Source organism: Centroberyx affinis, unplaced genomic scaffold, assembly GCF_046629955.1.
Source record: "Centroberyx affinis isolate AG114_WGS23_722 - 3 ecotype Tasmania unplaced genomic scaffold, CSIRO-AGI_Caff_v1 ptg003327l_1, whole genome shotgun sequence".
In the NCBI taxonomy this organism is placed as follows: domain Eukaryota; kingdom Metazoa; phylum Chordata; class Actinopteri; order Beryciformes; family Berycidae; genus Centroberyx; species Centroberyx affinis.
Window position 1 is genome coordinate 142,084 of NW_027281328.1, and position 17,530 is coordinate 159,613.

Sequence of the window (17,530 nt, forward strand, 5' to 3'; positions counted from 1 at the left end):
GCTCCTGCTTCCAAATTCGTAGGACATAAACGACTTTCATACGTACGACTTATTGGTGCATTCAAGTGCTTTTGGTCAGAAATAATAACAAAATGGAACATGTAGCGAAAGCAGTTTTTGGTGGCCGTTGGTTTACTTTAGAAATCAAGTGGCACAGATCTGTTTTGTGCTGTAGTGACAGAATGAGGAGAAAGAGGAGAAAATGCGCATCCAGCACATTATTGTTTTAATGAAATTATTACAGTGCTTCCGTGCTCCAGCCATTTTTTCCTGTTAAGACACGCCCCTTAAACGTCACATCTCATCAACTTGGGTATCGAAGAAAAATTGACTTAATTAATTAGGGTGCATTTGTGCGCGCTCAACTCGGAATTACAACATATCCCTCAGCAATGAAGGCAGCATAATGTGGCTTAACGCGGAGCTCATTCTTGGTATCGACTGTTTTAGCAGCACTGTTTTAGTTGGAGTTTGAATTCGAGAGAGAGAGAGAGAGTGGGCGAAGATAAATGAGAAGATGTGTGAAAGAGGAGGGAGCGAGAGGGGGATGAGGACAAAAAAAGTGTGCGGGTGTGTGTGTGTGGCAAGAAAAAAAAAAGGTGAGGCAAAGACAACATTAGCTGCTACGGTACCCACCCCTGCATCCACCAGCACTCTCCACAGCAGGGACTCGATGTAATAGTTTGTCCCTCCAACGATGATGGGCAGCTTGTCTCTGCTGTGCATGTCCTCGATGTTGGAGTGTGTTAAGGAAGACACACGTCTTTGTATTTGTACTTGTATTTAACTCTAACCGCTCTACACATGGATACACAATATGAACTATAAAACTAAAAGCCTTAGCAGAATACTGGATAAGCAAGAATAACAGGGAGATATTGAATATGAATTTACGGTCAATATTAGGCTGTATCATTATAAAAAAGGGGCTTCGACAGCAGTATCAAGCTCAAGATTCACTCTCAGTGGATTTCTCCTTTCTTGTCAGCATTTAACTGAGCGCATTCTAGCCGGTAAGATGATCCACTCCTCTGTTCTGGTCATTCAATATGACTGTATGTGAGGTAGCTGCTACGCCTCAGTCTCTCTCTCCCTCTTTTTTTCCCCGTCTCTGAGCATGAGGGTTACACCAATATATTGGGTTCATTTTGCCCTTTTATTAAAAATTCAATATCGGCCGGTGAGTTTGGTGCACCTCTGACATTAATCCAAAAATATCTGTATCGGCCTTGATGAACCCATATCGGTCAAAGCCTACTGAACATGCAGATAAAGAGCTTGTGTGCCACACCTTATTCTCTCCCTCTCTCTCTCTCTCTCTCTCTCTCTCTCTCCCCCCCCTCGCCCACCTTCCCCACCCAGGGATAATTAAATAACCACTCAGACAAGATAAGGCCCATCAGCCATCATCACTCACCTCCTCCCTCTCTCACTCTCTCTCTCTCACACACACACACACACACACACACACAGACACACAAAGCCCGGTCCCCTCCCCGCATCACTCTACTCTTAGAGGGAAAGGAGCAGAAGATGGGGAAGAGATTGAGAAGAGGAGGATCGCAGACAAGCGGCGAGGGAGGGGATACAGAGGGAGTTTTATGTGAGCGGCATGTTGAGTGAAGGGTTGATAGCTGCTGATGTGTCATTATATCCGCCGGCTGCATCTTTAAACCTCTCCAGATTGTCAGCCATCTCTGACTATTGTGTCCCCTCTTTTCTCAGCCTCTATCCCCTCTTTTCTCTGCCTTTTCTGCCTCACAGATCCATATCCACGGCACACTGCTTCTCTCCATTCTAATCGGCATTCATCTCTTTACATTTCTCTCTCTTCCTACCAGCAGGCTAGAGCTGCACTGAGCCTATTCTTAGAGCTACCGCAGCCCCTCGCCGCACTGGTGAGTGTGAGAGCATGAGTGTGTGTGTAAGAGAGAGAGAGCGAGAGAGAGCGAGAGCGAGAGAGAGAGAGTATGAGTGTGTGTGCGCCTTCCTGATCTATTAATACCCTCTCTAGTTATCGCCTCCTCTCTCCACATCTGTGTGACGGCCGGTGTCTGCGGGAGGGTGTGACTGCCCAGTGTGCATGTGCGTGTGTGTGAGAGTGTGAGAGTGTGCGTGTGTGTGTGAGTGTGTGAGTGTGTGTGTGTGTGTGTGTGTGTGTAGGCGGACCACAGACACAGACTCCTCTATTAATATCCTCTCTAGTGATCTCTCTCTTCTCCCTTTTCAGTGAAACATCTGCAGCGAGAGCAGGCCCGGATTAACACAGTGTGGTGCCCCAGGGTGACCTCACATGAAGTGCCCCCCTCCTTCCACTTTACACGCAAAAAAGTTAAATTTACTATGGCAATAAAGATCATAAATTTACATTAACTTAAACTATAATGACAATGTACTAACCAACAAATTACTTTACACCATAGATTGACTACAAATTTGAATGCAACTCACATCAAAGACATCATGTTGAAAATCATTGCTTCCAACATAAATTTTCAAAGGCCTGAATGAAGACTAAATGCCAAACCATTACAGAGCATGACTAAAAAAATCATAAAACAAAAAAGAAAAAAAAAATAATTACAGACATCTAATGCAACTTCAGCACCACGGACAAGGCCCCACATACCACCAAATAAGGCAAGCTCAATGACTGTAGCAAGCAGTCACTTCTGGTGAGGTGATGTGACAGCGGGAACTCCAGAAGGTGAAAGGAGCAGCTCATTCAGGAATGGACTGGGACGGTAGTCCAGACCAGCCCACCGCAATCGGCCGGACACCAACCATCCTTGCTGGTGATTTCACAACACAACCTGTCAGCTCCGTGGCTCAGATTTAACTGTGGCCCAGCTTCCCGGTTGGGTGGAGTTTGCGTTTTTAAGCACTGTGATTGGCCCGAAGGTCCACACCTACACACTAATCATGATACTTTCTCTTTATGCATATTCTTTTTTAGTATCAAAGGTTAATTTTGGCCCTGTATGGATTCCCGCCAGAGAGTAATATATAAAGAAAATATGACGAAACTTATATTATATAAGTTATATAAGGTATAATTGTGGTTTGAATGCTGTGATGCCCCCCAACAAGACAAATTGGCTGGTGCCCCCGGGCACTCGCCCAAAGCCATATATGGATAATTCAGCCCAGAGCGAGAGAACACACTGACAGAAAACCAGGGCATAGCAGATCTCTTTCTACACACACACACAAACCAATTAGAGAAGGTCAAATCAACAGAAATCATCCCCGCTAGTTAGCACTTTATAATGTGGGGAAAGGTGTTACAGGGTGATAGCAGTGTGTGATAGCAGGTGTTACGGAGAATATTGTTCCTCTGGTTTTACATGCTTCCAGGAAGGATATGAGGGCCAGGGCTTTGTTCCTGAAGTCGACCACCGTGTAGCCGCTGACCAGCGGGTCCACGAAGCTGATCATGTGATGTCTGCACTGAGCGCGCTCCTCAGCCGTCACCTTATTGGTGATGATGTCCAGGCCCTGGTATACCTGCGGGGAAAACAATGCAGCCAATCAACAGACAGGAACAGGGATACAGTACATTCAGGGGGGAAAATAGATATTAACAAGCAAATCGTAAAAAATCTAATATAAAGCAGCAGAATGTAATGGTGGAGGGGGATGTGAGGGGAAGTGAATGAGAATTTTCATTAGAAATGAGTAATAAACTTAATTTACATGGCACTTATTTAAAAGCAGAGTGCTTTACAGGAAGAGATACACACAACAATAGTAAAGAAGAGGTAAAAATAGGAAACACATCCAAAAAGGAAACTGTTAGAATAAAAATCAAATAAGATAAAAAGATTAGCACGATCAAACTAAAAAAAAATAAAAATCAATGACATAAAAGTCTACACTAATGCGCTCTAAGAATGGAACTTGAATGAGAGTTGTGTGTCCCAGAAAATATGAAATCTTGAAAAACACTGTAAAAAAAAAAGTAGCTAAAACAAACAAGGCTAGAGATCGATGTGTGATTTTTGACTTTGGAAGGAAAGGCCCAAGAACCGAACCCTTCCTGTAATACACACACCTCCTCTGTCAATGTTATATCACCCAGCGAAGGGGGCTCTCTCATGGAATGTGGCAGCTGGGTGTCACCGCCAGTCTCTGATTCTCAAACACACACACACACACACACACTTAGGCACTGTCAGGGCTGAAGTCTCTTAAGGAATGTCTCGGGATGCAGAGCACTTTCCATCTGGGCTGCTCTTCTCTATAGGCCTTTCCATCCTTTAAAACTGACAGTAAACGCCTCGTCTCACTTGTTCCCCATCCTGTCAAACAAATTCTGACTATTATGTTGCTATCCGAGCTGCCTGTCACCTGTTTTGTTTGCCTGCAGTTCCTGGTTGGATAATCGTGCAAAAGCTTGTTTCTGTCTCTGTAGCTGTCAAACGTGAATTGGAGAATCTTGCATTTATACTTTGCTGTTAAGGTGGCCAGATGCATTTCTTTAGGTGGAGCAGTGCACTTTCTAAAATTGAATACAGTTCAACTTTTGCAGAAAAAAAGCGGAATACTGTGAGCGTCAGTCACAGTCACAGAAATGTGAATTGCTGGGTTACAGTGTATTTCAGCAACGCCAACCGTTGACAATGCCTATTTATGGTGGAAACACAACTCTATGGCCTTGGCTTCTCCATAGCTTCTATGTGTAGTCTACCATCAACCATCAAAGAGGTATGTGTGTGTGTATGTGGATCAGAGAGTGAATCAGCCTGCCGCTGCCAGGAAAACATTATGAAAGTCTAGTGAGTCAAACGCTTCCCAGACATTCTTGCCAACAGAGTATAGGCTTTAACTTGTAGTTGGATTCAGCCTCGATTTGGTAAGAAGGTGTAGTGAAGCTCTCTACTGTCTGATAATTCAGACCTGGGAAAATACTGCCTTTAAATCATGAGCAGTCAGCCAGCTACAGGGACCAGAGCAAACTCCCAAATCTACACACAAGCATGACTTTCCTGCTATTATAGCACACTGTGAATGAGTGGAGGGTGAAGTCACCGTTTACACTTTCAAGCTGATTTTTCCAGTAAAAAAAGAAGAGATTCGGGAAACAAATGATAGGCTACACTGTGTAAAAAAAGATTTTGGCCCATTTTGGAGATCTTACTAACCAGGAAACAGTTGGGAAAGTGGAGTGGGAGAGGATGAAGACAGAGTGACGAACAACGGTTTTCCCAGTCCGTAGGGATGAGCCCTACGGCCTGCATCAGCCTTGGGAACTGTGGTTGGTAAGCCACAAATATGTTTGCTTTTTGCATCTTACACACGCCAATGAAGGAGGCTTACAGTCTGAAGGGGTTTTGGGAGAAAGCACACCTACCTGCAACCTGCAAGTTATAGGAGTGTGATAAGAGCTTCTCATGCTCCCTGTGCCCCAAGGTTATTACAGCTTTGATTTCTGATTTTAATGTTGTTTTTATTTCTGTTTTAGTTTCAGTTCCACTTTCAAATTCAGCTTTAGTTTTTGTCAGGATTTTAGGTCTTCCAAATAGGTAAGGTTTTTTTTGTTTTTTTTCTATTTTTCCGTTTTAGTCCTTTCATTTGGGGCCAATTAATAACGTTGTCTTCATGTTTAAGAAAGTACATCATTCACATTTCTTTACAAGATTTAGGGTGAACAGGGAGAATAATTTGCCATCATGATAGAAATTACTGTTTCTCCACTCTCAGGACGGGATCAAAACAACAAAAAATATATAATATTTCCATTTTATTTTAGCTAGATTTGGAACCAGGAGAATATAGTTTTCGCGTAGTTTTTGTAAACTTGATTTCATTTTTTATTTTTCAGTTGAAAAATGTATTGCATGCATGTCTGCTGCTCATACACCCAATCAGCTCTCTAAAATAGGCGGCATGTTGTGGTGCAAGGCGTGCCAACATCCTCTCCAACAGATCCTCATTTTGTTTTCAAACAGATTCCAACAGGATGAATCTTACATTTCCGGACAACATCATTACAGAGCGTTTAACCCGCCGTACACTCACTGGTTAATCGATACGGCCGCGCATTGGCTATTGATAGCCTTGGTGCCTGGTGTGTGTGTGTGTTTGGGGGGGGGGGGGGGTTGCTTTGCACTTCAGCAACTGTACTTCAGCACCGCGGCAAGCCAAAAGCGGGGAGCGGAGCAGGGCAGGGCAGAACAACCCAGCCCGATAAATTATTCACGGCTTCTCCGCACGACACCGCTGTCAGCCGAGGGAGGGATGGATGGGTGGAAGGAAGGAGGGGAGGGAAGGGAGGGGGGGGGGGCGGAGGGAGGGAGGAAGAGCAAATGGAGGAGGGTGAAGGTTTGAAGGAGGGCTGGAAAGAACAAGATCGCTGGAGAGGAAGAGCAGAGACAGAAAAAAAGGAGAGGCGAACAGACAGGAGAGGAGACAGAGGGGCGCTGTGTTCTTGTTACAGAGAACAGGATGCTCCCTGAGAAATTTGCACGCATTATCCCCCCCCCCACCCCGACTCCGCGCTCGCACACACACACACACACACACACACACACACTTGAGACAGATTGTGCAGAGAGAAGACAGGATGATGGGTAGCAGAATGGAGGCAGAAAGATGGAGAGAGCAAGAGAGAGAGACAGAGATAGAGATGCTCAGAGAGATAGGTTGGCATCAAGTTGGAGAGCTTAATATATATCTGTGTGTGTGTGTGCGTGTGAGAGAGAGAGAGAGAGAGAGAGAGAGAGAGAGAGAGAGAGAGAGAGAGAGAGAGAGAGAGAGAGAGAGAGAGAGAGAGAGAGAGAGAGAGAGAGAGAGAGAGAGAGAGAGAGAGACAAATCAACAGTGTGTGAGGGTCATGTGTCTCTTATTTTGAGCCACGCTCCTCGACTGCTCCCGTATTTACACTTTTTTTGTTCCGAATGTGGCGAAAGGGCAGACAAAGGCAGTCTTTAAATATATACACACACACACACACACACACACGCACGCACGCACGCACGCACGCACGCACGCACGCACGCACGCACACACACACACCATTCAGTTTGCACCGCTATCTCTCTGATCCATGTGGGTAACATCTTTCATCAAAAATTCTCCTCTAATTTCCTTACTCTTCCTGTTTTTCATCTCACCATTCCCTTTTTTCTCTCCTCATCCTTTCATCTCATCCTTCCTACCACATCCAGGCTAACAGCCTCCAATTTTCCTAAAACTGTGTCTCTCTCTCTCCCTTTCTCTCCACTAGTGGTAAAGTTTCCTCTCCTCCTTTTCCATCCTACCATCTTTCCGCCTCCTCTCAGTCGCTCTCGTTTTGTCCATTCTTACCTGCCACTGAATGGGACACGGCCAAACCTTATGTAACAATGCGTGAATGCACATCTGTGCGCGCGTATGAATAAAACAGATTGAGATGATTCAAATTCCCTCTTAACGAGGACAAAGAGGCCCAAGAGTAAGAGCGGGCCGAAGAAGACGAGAGTGTAAATCAGAAAAATGAAAAGAGCCACTTGAGGAGAAGATATGAAGAGACAATGCTTTGGGGGGGGGGGGGGGGGGGGGGGGGGGGGGGAGGAAATGAGAAAGAAATTAAGACTCCAGTCGAGCCGGCGAAAATTAGCTACAAATTGCAGCGTTGTTGGAGCTCACAGCCATAAAAGAATCCGAGATAAAAATCAACATACCTAATCGAGTTTACTCATGTCTTCCAGAAACTCCCCCCGGGGGAAACGAGACAGCGGCTGCGGAGAGGGAAGATGTCAAGAGGAGAAACTGCAGTAAAGGAGGGAGAGCCAGTAACTAACTTTTGAAATGTCGTGAAATAAGTGTGTTTCCATCAGCTGGGTTGAAGCGAGTCAATAGGCTTCCTGAATGTAGAATAGAGCTGCTTCAGGAAAAACACATCCGTGACAAAATGGATGGATTTCAAAAATTGATTAGTATTGGGCAAGTTGTTTTTGGTGTCAGCTAATGTTGGTCATATTTCAAGAGAAATGCACTTGGCAATATTCTACTATTGAGCACCTTATACATGGCAACACTCACAGTGTGTGTGTGACATTTCTGGGAGGACAGATATTTTACAGACAACATTTCAGAATGCTGACAGCCACTTTTGAACCGCAACGAGATTAAACTATTCGTCATGCCAAGTCTACATTATTATTTTTTCCGCAAATGCATTCCCATCGCTATTTATTGTGTTATTTCTTTATCCTCCACCTCCACAAAGTGTAAAAACTTTTTCGGGGATATTGGGGAAATGTTAAATTCCTTTCTAATTCAACAGAATAATTTGCAGAAATGTACTTTGATGGAAACCCAGCTCATGTGGGTTCAGACTGTGGCTGCCTACTCCTTCCTGTCTTGGTTTTGAAATGGATGTGAATGGATGTGGCCGTGTGGCTTCTGTGTGTGTCAGAGAGAATGACGGGCACGTAGCAAAGCGAGAGAGAGGAATGTGTGTGTGTGTGTGTGTGTGTGTGTGTGTGTCAGACAATGAGCTCAGTGTTCGAGCTCTGCAGCCTGCAGCCGGCCTGCCTGGCCAACCTTACGCCCTGCACGAGACAGCTGGTCCTCTGCTACACAAATAAGGGGGGGAGCATGGTGAGGAGAGAGAGAGAGAGAGAGAGAGAGAGAGAGAAAGAGAGAAAGAGAGAGAGAGAGAAGAGAGAGAGAGAGAGAGAGAGAGAGAGAGAGAGAGAGAGAGAGAGAGAGAGAGAGAGAGAGAGAGAGAGAGAAGAAAGAAAACTTTGGGACATGCAGTAACACTTAGAGAAAGCCAAAAGTACAGTCCAGCGTAAGATTAGACACACACATAGATAAAAGTCTATAAACCTGCAATAAAATGTGATTTTCTTTGCACATACTCATCACTCAATGTTTTTTTTTTTAAATACATTCTTCAATTAAAGGCCTAATGTAGCCCAGAGTCTCCCCAACCGGTCTTAATGAGCTGCTAACCCTAAAAGAATTTCATTATATGGGTTTCAGTGGGGAGCTTGATGGTCTAAATGCTGTTTCAGAGGATTTTCCACCCTGACACGAATAAAACTCTCTGGGAAAAACTGAATACTTGTCATTTTTTGGCATGAAAACGGTCAAATTTAAAGATGCATATCAGCACAAAATATCAGCTGTTGGCAGCTTCAATACAAAAACATCAGTATCAGTTTCATAAACCCATATCAGGCGACCCCTGGTCCGGAGACGGTGTAATTCGTCCTCAGTCTGACCCCTAGACACCGCCTTGCTTCCTACACATTCAACAGCCAAACTGGAAGCCGGCTCGCTTTATCTTCACCCGTCTTTCTAAATCCTTCTTTTCTTCATTATACCTCTTCTTTAAACAGAATACCTCCCCGACTGCCTCTTTTCTCTTTTTTTCATCCATCCTCCCCCACCACCCCCCCAAGGCACCATCCCTCAACAATTTATCCCTCCATCTCTCTCTCTCTGTCTCTCTGTGGGGAATGGCCCAGTAATGCCAGACTAATAAATCATTCATGGCGTTGTTCTCCTCCTCCCCCCCTCCTTCTTCCATCCTGCCATCCTCCTCTCCCTCGCTGCTTTACTGTAGCGGTGACCGCATCACCACGCCCGCAGACTGCCATTTACAACACACATGCATGCGCGCGCACACACACACACACACACAAGAGTTAATCAGCTCTCTTCTTTGGCTCTCTCCTACTCAGGCTTAGATTACTAAAAAAGATGCATCATAAATCGGATGTGGGAGGCAGCATTGCCTTAGCTACAATGCAAACAGATACGTCAAAACCCAGACAGGTCATAACCACACCACACCAGACAGATAGAGAGACAGAGGGAGGGAGGGGGAGAGAGAGCGAGAGAGTGAGAGAGAGAGAGAGAGAGAGAGAGAGGAGGAGGAGGGACGAGTGTGAGTGAATTAGAGGGATACAACACATAGCTGCACAGTGTTTGAGTGTGGGATGTGTTTAACACGCAGACAAGCGCTCTGTGTGTGTGTGTGTGTGTGTGTGTGTGTGTGTGTGTGTGTGTGTGTGTGTGTGTGTGTGTGTGTGTGAGAGTGTGTGTGTGTGTGTGTATAAGAGCTAGGGCTAGGCAGTATACCGAAGGTTTACAGAAACCAACACTATAAATCTTTCACCGACCTAATTTGTCATGTCTGTATGTTTGGTAAATGCATTCCTCCAGACTACAGCATGTGTTCCTTTAATTTACAGAGATACATGTACACGTATGGAAGGAGGAGAGTTGTTTTTCCCACGGCACAAAACATGTTCATGAGCCAAATTCAGGTCAGTCAGTCTATCAGTCAAACGGCGCTCCCTCACCCTACATTGAGTGATGCTCACTCGCCCTAGTGTTGAACAAACATTCATAACTCAAAAACTACAACTGCTATCACTTAAATATTTAGATTGCGAGTGACAGAAAAAGTAGCTGAAATTTTTGACGTGTTTAGTCGCATTGCTTAGCAACTACAGTGGCTAATCTGTGTGACAAAAAATATTTTTGTTGGCGAATATTTCAGTTAAAGGTGAGCTAGCAAAGCAGTTTTTTGCGTAACAGTTGTGGAATTGATTAGCATACAATTGTCAAATGCTAACAAAATGGCACTCTCTCAACTCGTATTGAGTGATGCTAGCTCGTCCAGTATTCGTATTACAATGTGTTTGTAACTGCGGTGGCTAATCTGCTGTATGTGTGACAAAAAATATTTTTTGCTAGCGAATATTTTAGTTACAACTATAGTAGATTGAGTTAGCAGAGCAGTTTATCCTGTAACAGGTGTGGAATTGATTACGTTTGGGCAATGCTAACGAAACATTTTGGCTAGCATGCTACTATGATACCGAAAGACAGCTAAGAGAAAGAGCCACTGACCTAAAATAAGCATAACCTTTCAAAGAATGACACTTAGTGAGGTAGAATTACCGGTCGACTCACATGACCATCACGTTTCAAAGCTAATGCTATATTAGTCCTAGATGTTTTTCCTGAGAAAGACGTACTTCATGTCACTGTATGGGACTATATAGGCCAAGATGACAGCACTCATGCCGGTCTGTCCTACGGCTCACATTCCACAGATAATAAATAACCTGTCAAACTTGTGTTCCTTTGTCACAAGTTTCACTGCTCATGTTGTCCTTCGGAAAATATGGCAGCTCTTTCTTCTATTGTCCTGGCTGTATAAAGCGAGGGTCACCGGCCACCAATACTTCCAATAGTCACACATGCATGCACACACACTAAAGTGATGGTCAACGGTCACCCAGCTTGTGCATGACCTGTTAAATTGCCCCCTGGGACCTTTGAAGACCGTTTTCTATGGACACACCACTCCCCCGCCCACACACACACAACCTGGGGTGGCCACCCTATGGTGGAAAAAAATTTAATGATGTATTAACTCATGTGCACGACACGCTATTGTGTGCACGCTATATAAAACGTGTGCTTGTATCGCATAAAACACATGCAAACAGATATAAAATGAGCGCACGTGATTAATTAATATGTCCAGAGCAATGGCACCAACCCTGTTTCTGAGATGTGGTGTTGGAAAGCTCCAAGTGTCAACCCCTTTATAAAGTCTTTAACATCCATCAGCTCTGCATACTAACAGTATAGCCCATTAGCTGTCAATATCCTTGAAATGCAGAGTAGGGGAACGTACATTTCACTGATTGAATTTGCAGCAGCACATGAAGGAAACAGCCTTCTTCAGAGCGTATGAAGCATGATCACAGGGTCAGAGTGCACTCCTCATTGGAATCCCTCTTGTTGAAGTGCGCTCTCTTTATCCCCTTACTGTCAATATCTCTGTCAGTTGTTCCTTATTAGCAATAATGCCAAGCATCATCAGTAGGCAATGCCTTGATACATCATCTCCACCCTTCAGTTTTTACCTGAGGTGAAACTTGATTAAGGAATTTCAATCCATTATACCTCATCAAAAGCTTGATTCAACTAAATAAATCTTCTCTCAACAAAATATCAGGCTAAATAAATCAAGTAAATTCAAGTAATTATGGCAAGTGGATGAAATTAGTTTGAAACTTTGAAAGTGAGGGCATGAACTAACCAAACAGAGGGAGCCATTTGTATCTTGTGCATTTTAAATAATCAATAGAAGGGCACAAGGCCCATCTCATGCAGATGAGACTCTCTGCTGCTGCAACACCCCAAATTTCCCACTGGGATCATTAAAATTCCATCTAATCTAATCTAATCTGAAGTTGCCCTCATCCCCATTCACACACCAAAGCAAAGTCCAAACCCCTTGACACACCAACCTTAGGCTATATCCAAATCTTTTAACCAAAGCCTCCACTATTACACTGTCTACAGTTTTTGTATGCATCCTTTCCACCATTCCCAAACATTCTTTGTGGGCTGGTAATGGCTGTTTCAGTTCAGTGATTTACGGCAGGGGCTCCCACATTTTTTCATATCAAGGACTCCCAAATCTGCCTCAGACCACAGAGATTCGTTCCCCAGGAAGCCCATCTTGACAGGGTATCTGCAGGTTTCAGAAAGCTAAATTTAAGATTTTTCAAGAACGTTTTCATGTTACCTGGATTAGAATTTAAGATCAATTTAGACCAAAGACCAAAATAAAGAAACAAAAAGCTGGCCAAAACAGCCTATTTCTGAGTAAACAAAAAAAAAAGGTTCTTAACCTATAACTGTGCAGTATAAGAGAAGGGACAACAGGAAATGAATTGTTAATGGGGATTCAAGTCTAATTGTGTTTAGTAAAGCAGATATGAAGCATACTGTAATACTAACCCTGTTCTGTATTAATCTAAGAGTGGACATGCAGCACAGAGACACCTGTCATTACATGGTGAAAAAAGCATAATACTAATAAGCATTTTTAAGACAGTTTAATAGTTTTTGAGACCTTAAATTTTGATAATTTAAGATTTTTCCAGACTTTTTAAGGACCAGCGGAGACCCGGCAAGAAGATTTTGCTGTTAGATATGAATTGGTACAAAATGATATGACTGTCTATACTGTAGGTGGGTGATAACTACAGCGGGGACTGTGAAACCTAAGATCAAAACAGTCATACGTTTTCTCAATATGCTATCCTCTGGGGAATGAAATAACAGTGAAATCTATCTTTCGTCTTTTTTACTGGAACCCTCTCATGGACCCCCCGGCGGTCCCTGGACCCCGCTTTGGGAACCCCTGCTTTACACTACTGGCGAGGCCTGATTCAATGACAGTACAGCCAGGCACTTGTGTGTGTGCCATAGATAGTATGTTCATTTAATGAGTGAATAATATCCCCCTGCATTTCCAATGAACTGTGGGCCGGGGGCGGGAGGGGGGGCCGATAATAACACAATAGGAGCGTTAGGGAGTGTGGGAACCAATTCTCCCCGGGACAATAGACACTTCCCAGTGGCCACAGCGTCCCATTCACTATCAGCTGCTGGGCCGGCGTAGCACGACGCTGAATGTGCACCGGCTCAGCACAATGCTGCTTTCTCCCAAACAAGACCAGACTGTTTCCTATCCCAAAGACAACACAGCGCGGCTCTAGCCTATACACAGCCTCATTCTCACATAAGCAGCCTCTCTCTCTCTCTCTCTCTCACTGTATGTCAGTGTCTCCCTCTCTGTCACACACACCAGCAGGAGGGTAGCAACAAGGCAGGGGATTGTGGAGATAGGCTAGGTCTGCTAGGCTGTAACTAGGCCACCGTTTCTCTCCGCTAGAGCTGCTGGTCGTTGAGATATTCTGGGCTGAAATGTTATTAGCGTAACCCAGTTTACCCAGTACCAGGTGACTGCTGGAAGACTCGCTCCCCGCAGAGACACGCGCTGTCAAGGACAACGCGCACCGAAAGGCGGGAAGGGGGAAGAAAGAGCGGCGTTCATGCGGGAAAGAGACGGTGAAACAGTCCAAATGAAATGTGATGTGAACAGGCGTCGACCCCCGCCGCTGATGTCACACACGCTGGACATTGACAAAGTTGGTGTGTGTGTGTGTGTGTGTGTGTGTGTGTGTGTGTGTGTGTGTGTGTGTAAGCTGTGCTCCAGTGTGACCCAGGCTCAAACCGGCACCCAACCTTTTCTTTTTGCGTGTGCACCCTCTGGTTGCTACGGCAACGGAGCCTGAGAACCGACGGGGTGGGAGGGAGGGAGGGAGGGAGGGAAGAAAGCAAAGCGATGCCAGCGTGAGAGATGTTAACGTTGTCGCGCTGTCACACACACACACACACACACACACAGAACAGCCAATGAAAGAGAGCATGCAAAGGCCTGTCATTTCAAAATGTAGACTGTCATCATGTAGCTCTTTAATTTTATCCTCGTGTCACTCCACTGTAATATAATATCCATATACAGCCAAGTGCAGACAGACCTCTTCTCATCACTAAGAACATGTCTGATTTACTATTTTACCAAAACCTGCAACTATTTCCTACTGAATGCCACTTTACACAAAATAATGCCAGCTCCATACCAAAAACTTAAAACAATAATGAAATGACCAAAATACTTTTTTTTTATAACATTTCAATATTCCCTTTATACTCAGTCATGGACAACACAAATGACTGTCACATTAAAACATTTCAATTGCAAGTCCATTGATTTTTTTTTTTATTTTAATCACCATTTGTCAACCGGGCAGAGGAAAGTGTTATTTATCTCAAAGTTGCCCAAATGCTATGGGATTAACTTTGAAAGAGAAAGACACTTTGTTTCCTTCCTGACTATAATTTTATTTGCATTCGGGCTGCTTCATCTGCAAACCTCCAATCACCACTCTAAATTTCCATCATGACAGCTAATTTAATGTAGTTCCTCTGTGGATAAACAACCTCCCGTTGCCTGCAATGAGGAGAGGTAATGTGTGATATGTCCTGTCACTCTCATGTCTCTGTAGCAGACTGCAGTCACTGCCATACAGGACATATGACAGTTTGTCCAGACAGACACTGGATGTAGATCAAGCGTTTCCATACGTTTACAAGACAAAATGACCTCTAGATACATAGATGTTAAAACACGGACCACTCTTTGGTAAGAATTGTCCCAAAGAAACCCATCTTATTGTTAGATATGATTTAGTTCAGACTTTACACTGCAGATGGGGAGAGGAAACACTCTGATCCGACTCGTCATTCATAACCATTCTCACATTCTGTTTTCTCACTGGCTAACTTATAGTAGACGAGATCATACAATTTAACTATTCATTGTTTTGGGTTTTTTTCTTATACGGACCCTCTGGACTCCTCGCAAGGCTCCACATTAGCCTAGATGACAAGTTGCTCGCTTACATTCTGATCTGCGTTCATTTGGCCGAACAATCATCCCGATGTTGTACTGTATCTTGTTAAATTTGTTTAAGTCTTTAAGTGTCATCATGCGTTGATCTTGACGTGTCAATCCAGCCCCAGCATATCAACAGCATTATGGCTGCCGTCTCGAGCACTAGCTGCGTATTTCCTCGTGCTAACAGCTTTCTTACCTGCATGGAATCGGCGCTGATTATTTCTCCTTGAACCCGTTTTCCGATCTCGATCGCCAGTTTGGACTTCCCGGTGCCGGTAGCTCCCAAAATCACAACTAAAGAAGGGACCATCGCTCTCTGCAAGGCACACTGCATGCTACGAGTGGACGCCGCCATGATGCTGCTCCTCGTTGCCCAGCTGACGGCTCTGCGCATGCGCCGTGAGTGCATATGGCTAGAGATGAGAGGTGGGTTTCTGTTACTAGGCAACAGAAAGCCGTTACTGTGGTAACATTGATTGATGGATTATGTTGCGTTGTCTTGTAAGGTCGTTTGCCCTGGGCAACAATAAAGAAATGTAATTATTTTAATATTGCGACCCTCGGCGAGGTAAATTAGACGCTGCCTTTGGTAATCAACCTAGAAAGCCATACTTGCTATCATCAAACTGGATTAAGCCCAGTTAAGCAAATGTATCATCCAGAAGTGTCAGAATGGATTTACATCTCCTTGTTGCTGCACTGGCAATTTACTTGCACGTGTGAACAGATCAGATTAGATTAACAACTTTTACTATTTCCATGAAATGCCTTTACAGTGAGAAAGGGGGAATAGTTGGTATTGTTTCTATGGAAACTGTAGGAGCTCAGCAGTGGTGAGCGAAGATGCTTGTTGCCATGGCAGAGGTGCCAGGATGGGTTGCCTTGGAGACTGCTCAGAATAAAAACAGGATGGGGAGAGGGAGAAGTGTGTGTTCACTCATACAGGTGGTTTTTATTAGAGCAAAATCTATTCTGATCCAGCTCAAAATGGGGCACTGGACTGAAGTAGCTATATCCAGCTGATAATGCTGAAGCAACATACAGCAAGAGGATATTTTTGCAACACTGTGTGTGTGTGTGTGTGAGTGAGAGAGAGAGAATGAGAGACATTGAATCAAACAAACAGGCATGATGTCTAACATTGAATTTATTAATTTTCTGACTTACTCTCCCATACATAGAGGCTTATGAGGTACAGAAAAACAAAGTGCTGAGACAAGGCTCCATAGTCACCATAGTCTAACTCCCAAAGTAAGCAACGTCCACTGCTACCATGACCGTGCCAACAGCAGAGACCAGTGACCAAAACAAATCAAACACAAATAAAATAAGAAACCTGTGGGCTAACCACTCCTGAGGCTCTACCCCTCTGAAAGAAAGAAAAGGAGTGATCGAGGCCAACGGTGGTTTTGTGCTGAACTGATTAGCAGAGGAAAGTGTTATAGCTCACTGAGGAGGAGGAGGGGGAAAGTTAACGATGACATCCTGGATCAGTCTGTGCTCAACCGTGATGTTAGCGGCAAGCAGCGTGCTTCCTCTGATCCTTTTCCCCGACCAAACCTCCCCAACTCTGTCGCTCTCTCTTCACCCAGTGGGAGGCAAGGGGAGTAATCCAGGCTTTTGGGATTATATATTGTAGCAGGGGGCATTTTCCTCAAGCTCAGCCTATGGCCCTACCATAAACAAGAGCTACAGACTACTTGGAGTTTCCTGAGTGCCCCGGTAATAGCAGGGCATGCTACTCGGTAGGATCAAGTCATTTACAGTACTAGTTTCAGGGCTACAGTGCTATCAGGTGTATGGCTTATGGACAAAAGGAGCACCAGGCAGGAAAAAAAAGCATAGAGAAAGGTGTAACATTGAGGTCACCAAAGGCTACGCACAGCCAGAGGTTTAGCCAGTAGATCCTCTTAAGTTTCCCCCTCCTGCTGCCAGATTTGAGAGAGTGCTATAGCTACAATGATTGGATTGAATACAGGGGCATTCAGGTGCTTTCGCCTCCAAATAGGCTGATGTAGAAAGAAACGGAGAGACAAGAGGGAAGAGACTGCACATGCCAATTTTCAGCACATAACCACCAATAGAGCCCAACCAGCTACAATAACAAAAACAGTCATTAGCTCACACTGAAACACAACTCTGTAGGAAAATATAGTACAAAACTTTTTTCTTGTCAACTCTGACATGTACAAATCAAGAAACCCCAGAGACAGAAAATAATAAACAGTAAAGAAAACAAACAGGCATTGAAAAAAT

The 17,530-nt window shown here is 44.3% G+C and overlaps 1 protein-coding gene across 1 annotated transcript in view; it reads right to left on the reverse strand.

The window, feature by feature from the left end:
• Nucleotides 1-15,629, reverse strand: part of trit1 (tRNA isopentenyltransferase 1) — a 32,365-nt gene extending 16,736 nt beyond the window's left edge. Inside the window, exons 1-3 of the mRNA XM_071538693.1 lie at nt 15,471-15,629; nt 3,367-3,507; nt 637-735 (exon numbers count right to left, since the gene is read on the reverse strand). Coding sequence (XP_071394794.1) covers nt 637-735; nt 3,367-3,507; nt 15,471-15,629 — 399 coding nt within the window. The remainder of the gene's footprint in view (nt 1-636; nt 736-3,366; nt 3,508-15,470) is intronic.
• Between the last annotated feature and the right edge of the window lie 1,901 nt (nt 15,630-17,530).